Source organism: Hipposideros armiger, unplaced genomic scaffold (assembly GCF_001890085.2).
Source record: "Hipposideros armiger isolate ML-2016 unplaced genomic scaffold, ASM189008v1 scaffold_303, whole genome shotgun sequence".
Taxonomy (NCBI): domain Eukaryota; kingdom Metazoa; phylum Chordata; class Mammalia; order Chiroptera; family Hipposideridae; genus Hipposideros; species Hipposideros armiger.
This window is the reverse complement of record NW_017731653.1, coordinates 1,608,946-1,623,288: the sequence shown is the minus strand read 5'-3', so window position 1 is coordinate 1,623,288 and position 14,343 is coordinate 1,608,946. Positions and strand designations below refer to the sequence as shown.

Below are 14,343 nucleotides of genomic sequence, written 5' to 3'. Positions count from 1 at the left end.
GTGTACTGCAAGAGGGAGGGAGGAGAGAGACTGTGTGTGTGTGTGTGTGTGTGTGTGTGTGTGTGTGTGTGTACTGCACACAGACCATCTGCTTAAGGCAAGCCTCTGCTGGGAAATAAATCATTGAATGAGGCATGAGGCAGAGAGGGTTTGAAGGGTACACACCAAGGCTGACAGCCACTGCACACAGGAAACTGGGAGAATTGGGGTGGGGTAAAGGGCATTTGGCTGTATGAGTCCCAGTTCTCCAGAATAAGAGGGAGCCAAGGAAGACGTGACTTCAATCTCTAGTCTCATTCAGACTTGGTGGGTTGGGGTTGAATGCTATTCTAGCCTCTTTAGTGACCCAGTCCATCTGGAGAGGAAGAAGGGAGAAAGTCATACCTGAGACACAGTCTGTTCCGTAAGGGGGACATCTTCACCCTACGGCACAGAGAGACAAGCATTCAGCATGGGAGAAAGCTGGAGTAAGACCTGACTGAAGTTTGCAGTAAAGAAGGTCCTTAAACTGAAGCAAAGGGCAGATGCCTTAAACTTCCGGTCCCTTGTAGGGCCTAGTACAGATACAATTTTACTTGGCAAGAGGGACTGTGAGCAAAAAAACAGTCATTTCATCCATCCTCTCTATTTTAAGACAGGACGACTTTTAAAAGATATATTCCATTCCAAGTAATCAGCAGGTTATCTGATCCATAACTTAGGGGTGGAGGACCTGATTCCCTAGACAGAGAAGACCTTCCCTGAATATCAATATCACTAGGGAAAGGATGAGGGGGAGCCAGGGGTAGTTTAATGGATCCCGCAAGGCCTGATGGGTAACGACAGCATGTTAATTTGAAGAAATAAACTGCTGCAACAGCAGCCTGAGAAGAGGAAGGAGGGAGTTGGTGGTGGTGGTGGTGGGGGGAACCCTCTCTCTTGCCACACAGAGACATATGTTAGAGGAGAAGATTAAACTATGCAAATAGAGCCCACAGCAGTTAAGGGAGAAGATTTCCCATTACCCGGCACTGTCAGCCTTCACTCTGTGGAGGTCAGAGCTGGGACATTCTGTGAATGGGGAGATTTGTCTTGCTCAGACATCTCTGCACCCCCACAATTTGCTGGTGGGATCTCTCTGCACCCACCGTTATCTCCCATTGGACTTGGAGCCTTCTCTGGTTAATTCAAAGGCTCCTTATGATATAACTAGCACAAAAAAGGACTGAGGTTCCAGCCAATATGTACTTCCTGATGGAGAGGTATTGTCCCCAGTTTTACAAGACTTTAAAAGACAAGGAAGACACCCCTCTGCCTCAAATGACTGCGATCTATCCCCAAAGGAATAAGCCAACTTCAAATTCCTTTATAGTTTCAGAACCATCAATATTAAAGTTTCTTTTATTTCATCATTGATTCAATAAGTATATATTAAATGTCCACTCTATGCAAAAACCATATGAGATGCTAGGTACCAAGTCAGGGGTGGAAGTAATGTTCCTTCTGCTTCCCTTCTTTGGGACAATGAGAATTTGAAAGGGAAGGAGAAGGCTGTATGTGTTCTACAAGCTCAGACCCTTAGACACATTCAGCAGGTCTGGCCCTGGAGAGTGAGTAGATGGAGGGATGGAGGGGAACACACTCCTGCTTACCCTTAATGCCACCCGGTGTACCACTTGCTGGGGATCGCTCTCTAGGATCACCCTACAAAGACAAAGAAGAGACCATCGTTCCCTCTCTCCTGAAGGACCAACTGAGTGGCCAGGGGGATCCTCTGGCCATTCAGCCCACTTGCCTTAGCATAGGGGCAGTTACCTCACCCCCTCACCCCAGGTCCAGGGAGGTCCAGCCAAGTCAGAGAACTCACCCTCCATCTACGATTTCATCCACAGCCAAGAAGAGCCCCTCCATGTTCTCCAGCAGAGCTCGCTTTTCTACATTTTTCCTGAGTCCCCCCAAAAAGAAAAAAAAAACAGCCCGTGTGTAAAAGGAATCCTAAAACATTATCTGAGTTGGGATCCTAAACTAGACCAGTAAATGTCTCCATCAACCACACAGACAAAGAAGTAAATAAGGCAAATAAGAACTTTTTGGCTAATGTACTCTAAACCCCTTCCTACTTGTTTGCTGAGAAAGGATCAGGAATGTCAGGAAAGAGATTCAAAAAATACAGTTAATTTATGACTATTCTAAGGTTGATTATCCAGAGCTATTATTTCTTTCCTACCTGCCACGATGCTGCTCGTGACATTGCTCATAAATGTTGACATCAGTAGGTGGGAAAAAGGAAATTAACAGAGCTAAAACTCAATCTGGAGGTGGTGAGAGATGGGGAGGAGTGGAGTGCAAACTCTATTTGCACTCAAGCTCTGACAAACCTTCTAAGCCTCTCTCTGCTCTCCCTCCTTCCCCTCCCTCACCAGCTCTGCTCAGGCCTTAAAAAGAAGCCCAACTGCGGGGCTGGGACCAGTCAGGGCCCACATCCAACAGCCTCAGATCCGGTGGTTGGTGCATGTGGCCAGTCACATCCGTCAGTTTGACTCTTTCTTTCGCTACATCACCCCAAATGAAGTCTATTCATTCACCTGGCTAAGAAATAAATCATCCCCTTCCTGAGGAAATCTGAGCCACTTGCCCTGCTGATTTTGTGGGGCTGAGAATGCCTGCTGCTCTGCTCCGGATGGCTGTCTGTGCTGGGTTCACTTGGGAACTGCTGGGGGAATGAAGTTCAGATCCCTGTATGTTTTCAAGAAAAGTATCTCCTATCTTTTCTGTTGTCCATCTACATGGGGAACAGAGGACTGGTGAAGAGGTGGGAGGGGAGGAGAGTGCAAATGGCACATTCTTCCTGTTCTACGGAAGGGAAAAACTGAGGGCTAGAAGTGAAAAATGGGGAGCGTTGCCTCCATTCCCAAGGTACTGATGTTTCATCTGGGACATTTCTCTATGCTTTCCCTTTCCCTAGCACAGATGTAAAGAATGAAGCCCAAGAAAGCACTTGGAGGGTGCTTAGAACTCTGACACAGCCACTAGGGAACAGAGTAGACATAGAGGTGAAGATTCTGCTCCCTCCCAACCTCCCTTCCTAGGAGAATTATTCCACAGAGGGACATACTTGCCTCTCCATCCAGTCCTCCCTATCAGCGCAAATTACTCTGAAATAATAAGCCCAACTTCTCAAGGTAAATCAGCTCTCTGGAGACTCTGCTGATTCCCCACAAATCCCTGGGCCTGAAGAATATGAGTTTCTCTCCCAAACAGATGTCAAGAATGGACTGCTCACCTCAGCATCTGGCTCAATGAGTCAAAAAGGCAGTTCAGAACAGCCATGAGCATCAGCTGTTGGGAGACAGAAGCAGCACAAGGATAAGGTTCAAGGACCTGAAAGTTGCTACCTAAAAACAAAACCCTCTATTTCATTAAGCATCAAAAGACAATGGCTTTCAAAAAGGACCAAAAGTATAAGGCAGAACAGAAAGAGGACCTGTGGTTTCTCACAGAAATAAATTCTGCCACATGATCCCACAATCTGATGTCTCTCTTTGGCCAGATTGTTCAAACAGAACTTTCCTGTCAGAGTGCTCTACATGTTTTTACCAACTGTATGTGTTACCTGCTGTCTTAGGACAAGAAGTCACTAACCAAAAAATAGCTGAGGTCAGAGAGCACGGGCTTTGGAGCCAGACAGATTTGGGCTTAAATCCCAGCTGGGCCATTTTCTAGATGTGTAACCCTGAGAAAATTAGGTTGAATCACATGAAACTGCTACTTTTGTAGTTCAACAGTGGTCAAATACTAGTAATTTCATATGGTTCCTCATGGTTTGGTTTCCTCATCTGCAAAACAAAAGCACCAAGGCCTACAACTCATAGAAGTGCTGTAGGGTTTCAATAACAGTATACTTTACAAAGCATTTATAGCAATTAGAGCTCAGTAAGCGCGTTGGTTCTCTAAGCTTTTACTTTTGCCTCAAATTATGTGGGGGCTTATTTTTACTTATATACTTTCCTAGAATTTGTTACCTTAGGTAAATAGCATTTCCTCTGATAGGAAGCAGATTAGGACTACACTCAGTCTTCTAAAGTGTATTAAGTCTCAAGTCTCAAGGACCATACCCATTTTAAATGAATGCATGGCTTCAAAGTGACCCAGAATGTTGGCTAAGTGACCCAAACTCAGTCAGGTGTGGACCCTTCATAGCAGGAGCAAGCATCCCCCCCAACCTTGACTGTACCTCAGAAATCCATCTTAAAACACACTATCCAGGAAAGGCCATTGATATTATATGTAAGTATGTATTTAAACATATATGGTGTCTCCCACGTGGAGATAAAAAAGAGATCTGGGGAAATCTTCTATTCTAGGTTGATTAATTTGCTAGGCCATTTCTGTGAGGCCGGCAGGGATCTCTGATAACCTCACGAGCCCACTCAGAAGCCAGAGAAACATAGTACTCCTAGGGCCCAGAACCAGTAACTATGTCCTGTCTGAGGTTTAGGAAGTGGGATCAGAGATAGCAAAGAGGAATGGGGATTCTCACCTCATTTTCATAGGAGCTGCCAATCACATAGAAATAGAGATCAATACTGCTTTTGTATACTACTGTCAGGCCTTCCAAGAGGGCGATTTCACCTGGGGGGAAAAGGTAGAAACAGTGGGTAGCCTGAGACAAGGAAGTAGGACAGAAGAAGTCACCATGATTTACTGGTATCCAGCTGTTTTGGGCTGAGATACTGTTGGTCATAATGATCCCCAAAGATCAAAGTTGACCTGTTTTTTCTTTTCAGGTTGTAGCAGAAGAGAAGTATCAACTTGGGGAAGTCTAAATGTATCTTCTCCTCTAACCACCCTCCCCCAGCTACCCTTATTTCCCTCCTTGTATAAGAGACAGGATACTAGTCGATCCTTCGGAGGTGAAAATGCAGAGCGGTCACCTTTACAGACTTCCATTTACCTGCCCTAATGGATGCGGTACAATAAGCAGAGCTGCAGTTAAATTTGTCAAGTGAGGCTCATAAATCCAAGGACTAGACAGGTAGCTAACAGCCAACCTTCCAGCACGGTATTCCCGCGTGAGGTACACTCACCTCCCCATTACATTTCTGAAGAGTTTATTATATGAGGGGAGGAGGAAAAAAAGAGAAAAAGGAGGCAGAGTCATTTTATCCTTTCTCCGCGGTCCTGCTGCCACCCCCTTCCCACCATGGTTCCTCCAACACAGGGAGTAATGAAAGGAAAAGTGACCTACTGTCAGTCCGATGGGTCTTGTTGAAAATGTTCTTCTCAAAGGCCTTTTGCTCCTTGACACTGGGGTAGGTGTCGTCATAGTACTGGTCAGAGGGAAAGGAGACGGGTTGGGTCATTAGAGCTGGGAGCCCAGCATGATTAGTAACTGTGTTTTGCCCTAGAACTTGCATTTCTCCCTTTTAAGGCATGGAGTAAGGGAGAAATATTGACATGAAAAAGGAAGAACTACAGAGGCAGGGAATGAGCAGTAAGTAATCAAATACAAGAATAATTTTTTAAGGACTTAGCCCTAAACAATCCCACCTCACATTTCTAAGACTGTAAGGGCAGAGGCCTAGGAGTCCTACGATGAGGTTCTGCCCGTCTGTATTCTAGGTGAGCAATCCTGAGACCACGCTCACTGAGTGCTTCCCAGAAACCACCCCACGTCAGGGAGCAGTACTAGAGAACACAAAAGGCACTCAAAGCACAGAAAACTTCTTGTAGCTCCTCACTCACTGTATGAAGCTGAGGAATGGGGAAAGGCTGCAAAAACCTCCTTTCAAGAAAGGCAAACCATGCCTTATGCTCTCTCATATCTTAGCTTTCTTTTCTGCAAACTGAAAGAAGCAGGAGGCAATCTAGTACACTGCTGAGCCCCCACTCCCAAGCTCTCCCTGGCAAGGGGCGGAGATGCAGGCTGCTAAATCGCTCTGCTCTTTAGGGGCTAATCCGTCGCAGTCAGCTGAAGACCTATGACAGGTCTGGCATTTAGTAACTGGATAACTGTTTCAAAAGGTGTCCTGCATAGTTACATCCAATTACAGGGAGGAACAGCTGGTGAATTCTAAACTAATCTCTACCTGCTGATTGATTTATGCTATGCTTGCCAGAGTTAATACACCAGGGACAGAAAAAATTTCTACAGGAGGGGGAGAATATGGAGGGAGAAAGGAGAGGGGTGTCCTTTCTCTTCTCTTTTAATAGCTCCAAAGTTAGAAACATCACACTGAGGAAGTCAGGAGGTAACAACTTGGTGGTAACTTCGGACTAGGACTGGAAGCCTGGAACTACAAGAAAATTCCTTGGAAAACCCCAGGCAGGAGACAAGGTAAAAGGGGAAGTTACAGAGGTGATGGGCAGGGGCAAGCTGCTTCTCACATCTAGACACTGCTTTGTTCAGAAACCAAGGTTCCCAGGTTCTTCTCTGCTCTGATGCCAGAAACAAAGGAGGTCAAAGTCTGAGGATGGCATGTACAGAAGAAGGGCAACTAAGACAGAAGTAGTTTAGGTTTTATCTGGAGTAGACATGGGAAAGATGGAAGAATTCTCAAAATTATAGTATCAAGGAATATGAGTTAATAGGGCCAGTCCCGAGACTCAAATCTCAGAGTAAGTCTTTGCCTTGCTCCTAAACTAATTTGAAAGGGAATCTCACCTTGGCAAATAGTCGATCTCCATCATTGTCCAGAATCAGGATGGCTTTGACAGTATACAGGGAGGGTTCCTGAAGAGATATGAACATACCTTCAGTCCTGAAGGCTCCTGCCACCACTGGCAAACCTTCTCCTAATCCCACTGGGGCTGCAAGGGGATACAGGGGTGCCTCTGTATGTGCTCCATCCCAACCTGGTTAGATTTTGACATTTCCCACTGAGAACAACCAAGTGGTAAACGAACTGAATTGAGGGAGGGGGAATTTTAACAAAAGACTCCAAAGCAGCATCAGATAAACAGTTTCTTTGAGCCAGACTCGCAGAGTGCTTAATCAAGGTAGGTCATGCTGTTATTTCCAAATATTATGCTACAGTTATTTTCCAAATTACCCTCCCTCCCTGGTTTCCCATGCACAGGTGGGTATGGAATGTGACCAGCTTAATTAATAGGCACTGCACAAGGCTATCTGAAAACAGGGCTGAATGCCCTAGTGTACTTGGAAGTTTCTGCAGTCCCAATGCAGTAGCAATGCAGAGGCATAAAGCAAGCCTTCCCTAAGCCACCCACAGAGTGAGCAGAGCCTGCGCGCGCGCGCGCGTGCGCGCGCGCACGCACACACACACACACACACACACACCCGCCCACACACCAATTCTGAATGCAGCCCACTGAGACATCCATCTTCAAAGACTCCCCCTATGATCCCAATTCCTCTATTACACCACGACCACCACCACTTAACTTGCCAGGACAAACCAATCTGAATTTTACGGAAGTTAAGCAATGAAATGAGGATCCCTCTAAGAAACACTCTGGCGCCTGGAGGTAAATGAAGCAGGATTCCTTCACTACCAAGAATCAACACTGGCTCTCATAAAGGCATCACAGCCTCGGTCTTAATGGTTATACTCAAACGCAAATAACTGCAAAGCATATTACTTTGCAAAAAGCTCCTCTACTCCTGTAACTTGTAGGGAACGAGGTAACCAGGAGAGAAAGGAGGAGGGAGGGGAGGCAGGGGTATGTGTACAGGTGCTTGCAGGCTCACATTCCTTGACTTGCTAATCAACATTACTTACCTTTGATATCCCTCCCCTGTGCTGTAAGACAAGGCTGCTGCTTTGTTACCTCCCTTTCCTGGCTTACTTGGGAAACCCACAGTCCTCACAGGGGCCAAATATATTCTCCAAGCATGTGTTTAACAAAGACCCAAGAGTGAGGAGGAAAGAATCATTGCCAAGGATGCAGAAACTGCAGCCTCTATAAAGGTAAACTGTCCTACGAGGCTCCAGCAGGTTTATGGTTCCATGCAAAGGACCAACCCTAGCTCAGGGGGTTAAGAATAAGAGTAAAGAGAACCCAGTCTTTTGACAAGGTGATGAAGACTGTAAGCTTTCCCCACTTGAATTCTAAAGGACAGCAATTTTTCTGTTTTGCTCACTGATTTATCCCAAGTGTCCAAAACAATGCCTGACACATACTAAACCCTCAATATTTGTTGAATTACTATGAGAATACATATAGTTTGAGAATAAAGTAAAAACTTTTTGATGCAGTAAACATTTAGGGGACCTTTTATAATTCGACTTCCAGGTATAGGAAGATTATGTGGTGTGGCCATTCTGGGCGATATTACTACCAACTTCTCTCTCCTCTGATAAACGCTCCTTACAGATGCCCACCCTGTATATACATTACTCTCTGGAATAAACAAGGCTTGAGGAACTCCTCCCGCAAACAAAGGAACCCTGTGTCTAGCAGAGGAAAGTCGTCTACAGAATCTCATCTAATAAACAGGCCACAAATAGAAGCAGCTCTCCTAACTCCTAATTCCCCCACAGAAAGATCGTCTCATAAAGCAGGCTCAGTTCTATAGCAACTTGGTTCCTCAATTCACGAAGAGAAGGACACCCATGGGAATGGGTTTCCCTAATAGAGGAAAAGAAGTCCACATGGAAGAAAATTTAGAAGGAATAGTTTTCCCCACAATCTTTTCCCTGGAAATCTTTGGCTCTGTTTCTCTATCCACATGCACAGCACCTTCCTAATCGTTTAAACTGGGCATTGAACTGGCATACGGAACTAACTGGTTCTTGCAGCCACAGAATCTGGCATCCCTACAAAGAACGGGATCCCAAAGAAAAGAAAAACCCTTATGGCTACCAGCCAACTAGGCGAGCTAGACAATGTCCTTTGTGGCCAGCGAGGTGTGAGTGCCTAAAACAGCTGGCAGAAAAGAGAAACAGAGCCCTACATTCTGTTCCTGGCTAGTTTTACTAACTTAGAAGATGTTATCAAGGAAACCCTCACAATGAAAATACTGAATCTTCCTGGGAAGAATAAAAGATAGGCAAATGAAGGCAAGAAGACCAGATCTGACTTCTTATGGCTCTGCGAGGGGTAAGAAGGCACTAGAGAAAAGGCTGGTCCTTTCAAACTTCCAAAGGAATCACTACATGAAATAAAGCTGAGAATTTAGGCAAGAGCTTCAATGCTGCTTTAATTCTGCATTCTGCTACAGGCGGAGCCGGCAGCTTCTCCTTTACTTCTCCTGCCACCTCCTGACTGCAGCTGGTTCCACTTCAGCCTGGGGCCTTTACCTCTCAGTAGTGGGCAGGGCCAGGAGTTCCTCTCACACCATAAAACCAACCAGTTTAAAGGGCCCAGAAGCCATTACTGATAATGTAATTTCATTTTTAAGTTTTTGCAAAGGGCAAGTTTATAAATAACTCTCAGCTATTGAGAAATGGGCTTCCTGGACAATGGACTAGGTTTGACCTTGTAACACATTAAATGCTGATTACTGAGAAAGACCCTACAAGCTTAGGGCCATCCTCAAAGGATTTAAAAGGTCTATTCTTTCCTCCCACTCCCAAATGGGTAGCTGCTAGAAAGCTTTCGAGACAAAGTTCTGTGATGCACTGACTTTCAGAGAGCCACAGCCTGAGTGTATAACAGAACTTCACCTCAAATGCTAATGGTGCCTGGAAATGATGTTTAGGCAGATTGGTTTGTGGGAGGCTTGGTGGCTCTGATAGATTTTCATGTACATTTCTATTATCAAGAAAACAAGACTGGCCTCCTCAGGAGAGCTGAAACAACGCTGAACAAGCAACTAGCCTGCTGCAAAGGAGACTTTGATCTCGACCCAGGGGCTTCTGAAGCCTGGTGAAAAACACCAACATCTTCCAGTACCCCCTCCCCCAGCACACAGAGGACTAGAGGGGAAGAGCCGTTCCTAGTGCTGCCCCCTGTGGGCCTTCGGGTGACCTGCAGCTTCCTACTGATTAATCATTGGCAAAAATATTTAAAAGGCAGTTCTGGATAAAAGCTCTCTATTTGTGTGTCTTGTAAGCCAAACTAGGAGATGAGCTATCAAAAAGCACTGAATTAGTCTGTTCACTATGTATAAAGTAAGAGAAGACTCTGAGGTAAGATCATGATGTGCAGGAGAGAACGGAGGGAGTGTTTAGGGCAGGTAGACAGGGTATTTGGAGGCTATGACTAATCTGATTCATTTTGGGAAGCGGGACCAAGGAGCCTTTGTGGAGCTAGAGGATGCTATCCACAGAGCTGAAAGGGCACAAGTAGGAATCTGGTTGAGATTCCTAGAAAGTTCTTCATTCCCCACTTACAAAAACATCTTTATGGCCATACCAAAAAGTAGTACCCTGGCTTGGCAATAGATCTTGATCAACTGGAAACAAGATGCTCTTCCTTCAACTCTACTTATAAAGTAAAATCAAGACAGTAAAAACTACAAGGAGAAATTCCTAGGTACCACTCTCAGCTCCACATGGCTAAGCAGGTATTTTGCTCCCTGACTCTGTGCCAACTTCTTTAAAATGAAAAGCTCCTCTGGGGTTGAGGGCTCCAATTGCTAGCCACAAGCCTAGGGATTTCCGATGAAAAGAATTAGCTACAGGCGTTGACAGGGAAGAGCAGTTTTCACACACTACGCAAGGGTTAGCTTAGATTCAAAAGCACAGCTCAGGAAAGAATAGACATGCCACAGGTGCCACAGAACTGGCTGACATGAGACCAAATGTTGGTTATACAGAGGAATCTGAACACATCTTAGGAAGAACTGACGGGCAGGAAGAGATACCTAGAAAGAGTCTTCCTATCTGACACAGATACAAAACATGACAGCACAGTCACTAAGAATTCTGATACTACAGGAGAAAATGTCTCTAAACTCCTAAAATCCTTGTATTATAGTCTGGATCAGCCACTAACTCAAGTTCTACCTTTCTTTGGGACTCAGTTTCCTCACTGGAGAAATGAGAGGCCTGAGCTAGATCTGTTAACGTTAACATCTTTTATGAGGTACAGCAGACCCCTTTGATAAGCTTATGAAATTTATGGACCTTGTTACCAGAAAAGGAAACATTCACAAGATTTTATGATACTTTTATAAATCACCCCCTCTCCTCTGCCTAGCACCAAGTAATGACTTCAAAAATATGTGTGGCCTTCATAAATTAATAAACATGATTGAGAAAACTAACATAGCCAGCAGGGGGAGCAAAGGTCAGCGTCACACCCCTCCAACTTTCAATGACTAAGTTTGGTGGCTGTGAGATAGGCAGGACAAAGATAACCAAGCCACAAGCTTTTCAGGAATGCAAAGTCTCAGGTTCTTTCTTAAAATTCGGAAAGCTAGTATGCTGGAGAATTTTATGGCCAGAGGTCACATAGCCCCTAATTCTTCAACTATTATGGAAGTGAAAGAATTACAGAAGTGTGGGGCAAAGCAAGCAGCACTGCTGGGAAGAGAAACGAATTGAACAGGCAGAAGTCAGAGGACTCTCCACCTGAGGCCTGGCAGCAACATTAGAACTGTCTCCTTCCCAGTTTGGTAATTCAGGAGCCTTCATTTAAGTATCACTCAGCAAATGGAAAAACCAAATGGGGAGAGATCCGTTTCTGATGAGTCCTTGGTCATGATTTGTATCCTAATTTATTCCCCACTACACCCGCCATGTGTTTCTGAAAACAAAAGGCTAGTCTTTAAAAGACTGAATTGACAGCCTGTGTTCATCTTTCAATCTATCTGCTCCCCCAAATCAACCCCTGAGGCAGAATTGCTATCCTGTCCCCGAGTTTCAGTCTCCCTCTAAAAACTACAAATAATAGAAAAAGAGGGAGAAAATTGGTAGACAGAGCTATCCAGGGCAACTAGCTGTGGCAGCAACTCCCTGCCTTGGTAGTGGGAAAATTAAAAGCCAAATAAGGAGACCTAAGCTTCATCTACAGCAGGTAAAGACAGAGGTTACACAACAGGAAAGATTACTGAAGAGATGGGGTGGTCAAACACCAGAAAAGGTGACACGGGCGAGGAAGCTAAGGACAGGAGAACTCTAATAATAATCTTATCTGAGAGAAAGCCTATTCTGTACAGAATCAGGGAAGGCCAAATGTGTGCTGGTCCTTGCCAGTACGGGTGTCTTAAAATGTGCATGGGGCCGGCCGAGTGGCGCGATGGTTAAGAACTCGCTTGGGATGCCAGAGGGCCCCGGTTCGGATCCCACATATGAGGGCCAGTGACACTGCCCTCTACAGCTAAGATGCTGAACAACAGCTCAACCTGGAGCTGGGCTGCCATGAGTCGCCGGCGACGGCGTAGGCTGCACTCCCTGTGGCAGTGGGTTGCCATGGGCTACCGTATGTAGCCAGCAGCCAGCGTGAGCGGCCAGCAGCCGCAGTGAGCGGCCGTCCAGAAGCCGGCGACTGGTCTGCCTCGCCAGAGAAGAGCGCAATGATGGTGCCAACTTGGGCCAGTGAAGCAACATCCTCTACAACTTGATTGAAGAACAAAACGACAGCAACTTGTCTGTTCCCCTTCCCCCAATCCCCCAGCACTGTTCCCATCCCCCCAATTCCCCAATAAAAATCTTTAACAAAAAAAAAACAAAAAAAACAAAAAAACAAAACAAAAAAAAATGTGCATGGACTTAACCTCCCAATCTATCTTCATCAGTGGCCATGGGCACTCTGCCTTCATCTTCCTAACTACTCCAGCATAAATGGGTAGGTAGGCACTGATTCTTAATTCCTCTTCTCTCCTTTATTTGCTCTTTTAGTTATTCTTTCCATAACCAGTTTGCTTGTCAATATCCTGTCTAACCAAATCATGTTGATGGAATAAAATAAAAAAACAGTAGCAAATCTTCAGATGAAAAAACCCTAAATCTGTCACTAGGCTCCCTCAAATATTTGGGTAATTTCATTCATCCTCTGCCTCCCAGGGAAGACCTGGCTTCTCAAGGGTCTGGCCTTTTTCATATGAAGTACCCCTCCTCCTCTTCTGACCGTGTGACAGCTCACCTAGACCTTTGATATAATTTATACTTTGCCAGGGACCAACTCTTTCCCACCACTGTGAAGGAGAGGGAAAAAATATATATAAATACGTCGGAAATCTATAACGAGGTCTTCTTGGAGGGCAAGACATGGGGAGAGTTAGAAGCAGCGTCAATTGCTCTTTGGGGGTTTTAGTTCAAGCCGAGGTCTGCTTCCAGCAATCAACCATTAAAACAAGCCGGCCAGAGTAACAGCACAGTTTATTCTGATCATTTAATTTGAAGTGTCAATAAATTAAACTTCAATCAATTAAACTAGGTGTGCAATAACCCAGATGGACACCCCGACACCAACATAATCACAATAAAAATTTTTATGGCTGCCAGGGACCTCACCGGGGGCAGTGCTGGCACTGCTGGCGCCCTAGCTGAGAAATATATCTCCACAGCGCAGGAATGAGGAGATTGCTTCTCCTAACGAAATGCAGGGGGCCAGGCACCAGCAAGGACGCAGCTGGGAAAGGGGCACAGGGGACTGCCAGGAACGAGATGGGAGTGCTTTGGGGGCTTAATGTAATTGATACCTTTGCCCAGAGCAGGAGGAGGGGGCATTTAGGCCAAGTACCTCTACTGTTAGTGCCAAAGGAATTTAACAAAAACCCCATTAAAATGATTCAGGAAGCGAAGGCCACAGAGCAATATCAACCTTTAAGAGTCATTGATGTATTCTGCATAGTTTCCTCCTCCATATATACGCATACTCTTGTGCACTTTGGATGCCCTGATTTTTGAATGAGGCTTAGAATTCAGGATTTGGTCATTGTTTTAGTATAATAATGTTATTAAAGGAAGGGAAAGGATACAAATAAGAAGCCTGGTCCATAGAGCACTGGAAAAGCACTCGGAAAGTGAATCCAGAGAGGATTAGGAAAAATGAAATCTATGAGGAAAGATTTAAGGATCTAGACTGATAGAGTAATACAGCTTTGAGGAAAAAAAAGGTAAAGTGGAAAGGAAGGAAGGAAGGGAATAAGTCATTATCTTTAAGATCCCATAGGTTATTAATAGAGAATGGTGACCTGCAGAGATCCCTCTCCATTCACAAGAAAGGGATAACCTGCAGAAAACAGCAGGAGAGAGGAAGCCAAGTCCAAAGATGCAGGCTGGGAGCATCATTATTAAGCATTGGTAACAGGAGATGAAAGGGTCTCTTTCCTTAGAGACTACAAAAAGACCTGTGAAGATTAGACAGATGTGCTTGAAAGCTAGGGCTGGATTACTTAATTCAAGAAAGAAATGTGAGGCCGCCCGAGTGGCGCGATGGTTAAGAACTCGCTTGGGATGCCAGAGGGCCCCGGTTCGGATCCCACATATGAGGGCCAGTGACACTGCCCTC

General features: G+C 45.2%; 1 protein-coding gene across 2 annotated transcripts in view; it reads right to left on the bottom strand.

The window, feature by feature from the left end:
• Nucleotides 1-14,343, bottom strand: part of COPZ1 (coat protein complex I subunit zeta 1) — a 20,140-nt gene that overhangs the window by 1,943 nt on the left and 3,854 nt on the right. The window contains exons 2-8 of one of the 2 annotated variants that reach the window (XM_019659800.1): nucleotides 6,644-6,712; nucleotides 5,228-5,309; nucleotides 4,520-4,611; nucleotides 3,263-3,318; nucleotides 1,847-1,924; nucleotides 1,632-1,683; nucleotides 385-423 (exon numbers count right to left, since the gene is read on the bottom strand). In XM_019659800.1, the coding sequence (XP_019515345.1) occupies nucleotides 385-423; nucleotides 1,632-1,683; nucleotides 1,847-1,924; nucleotides 3,263-3,318; nucleotides 4,520-4,611; nucleotides 5,228-5,309; nucleotides 6,644-6,712 (468 nt within the window). Of the gene's footprint in view, nucleotides 1-384; nucleotides 424-1,631; nucleotides 1,684-1,846; nucleotides 1,925-3,262; nucleotides 3,319-4,519; nucleotides 4,612-5,227; nucleotides 5,310-6,643; nucleotides 6,790-14,343 lie in introns of both variants that reach the window. The other variant, XM_019659801.1, reaches the window with a different exon arrangement.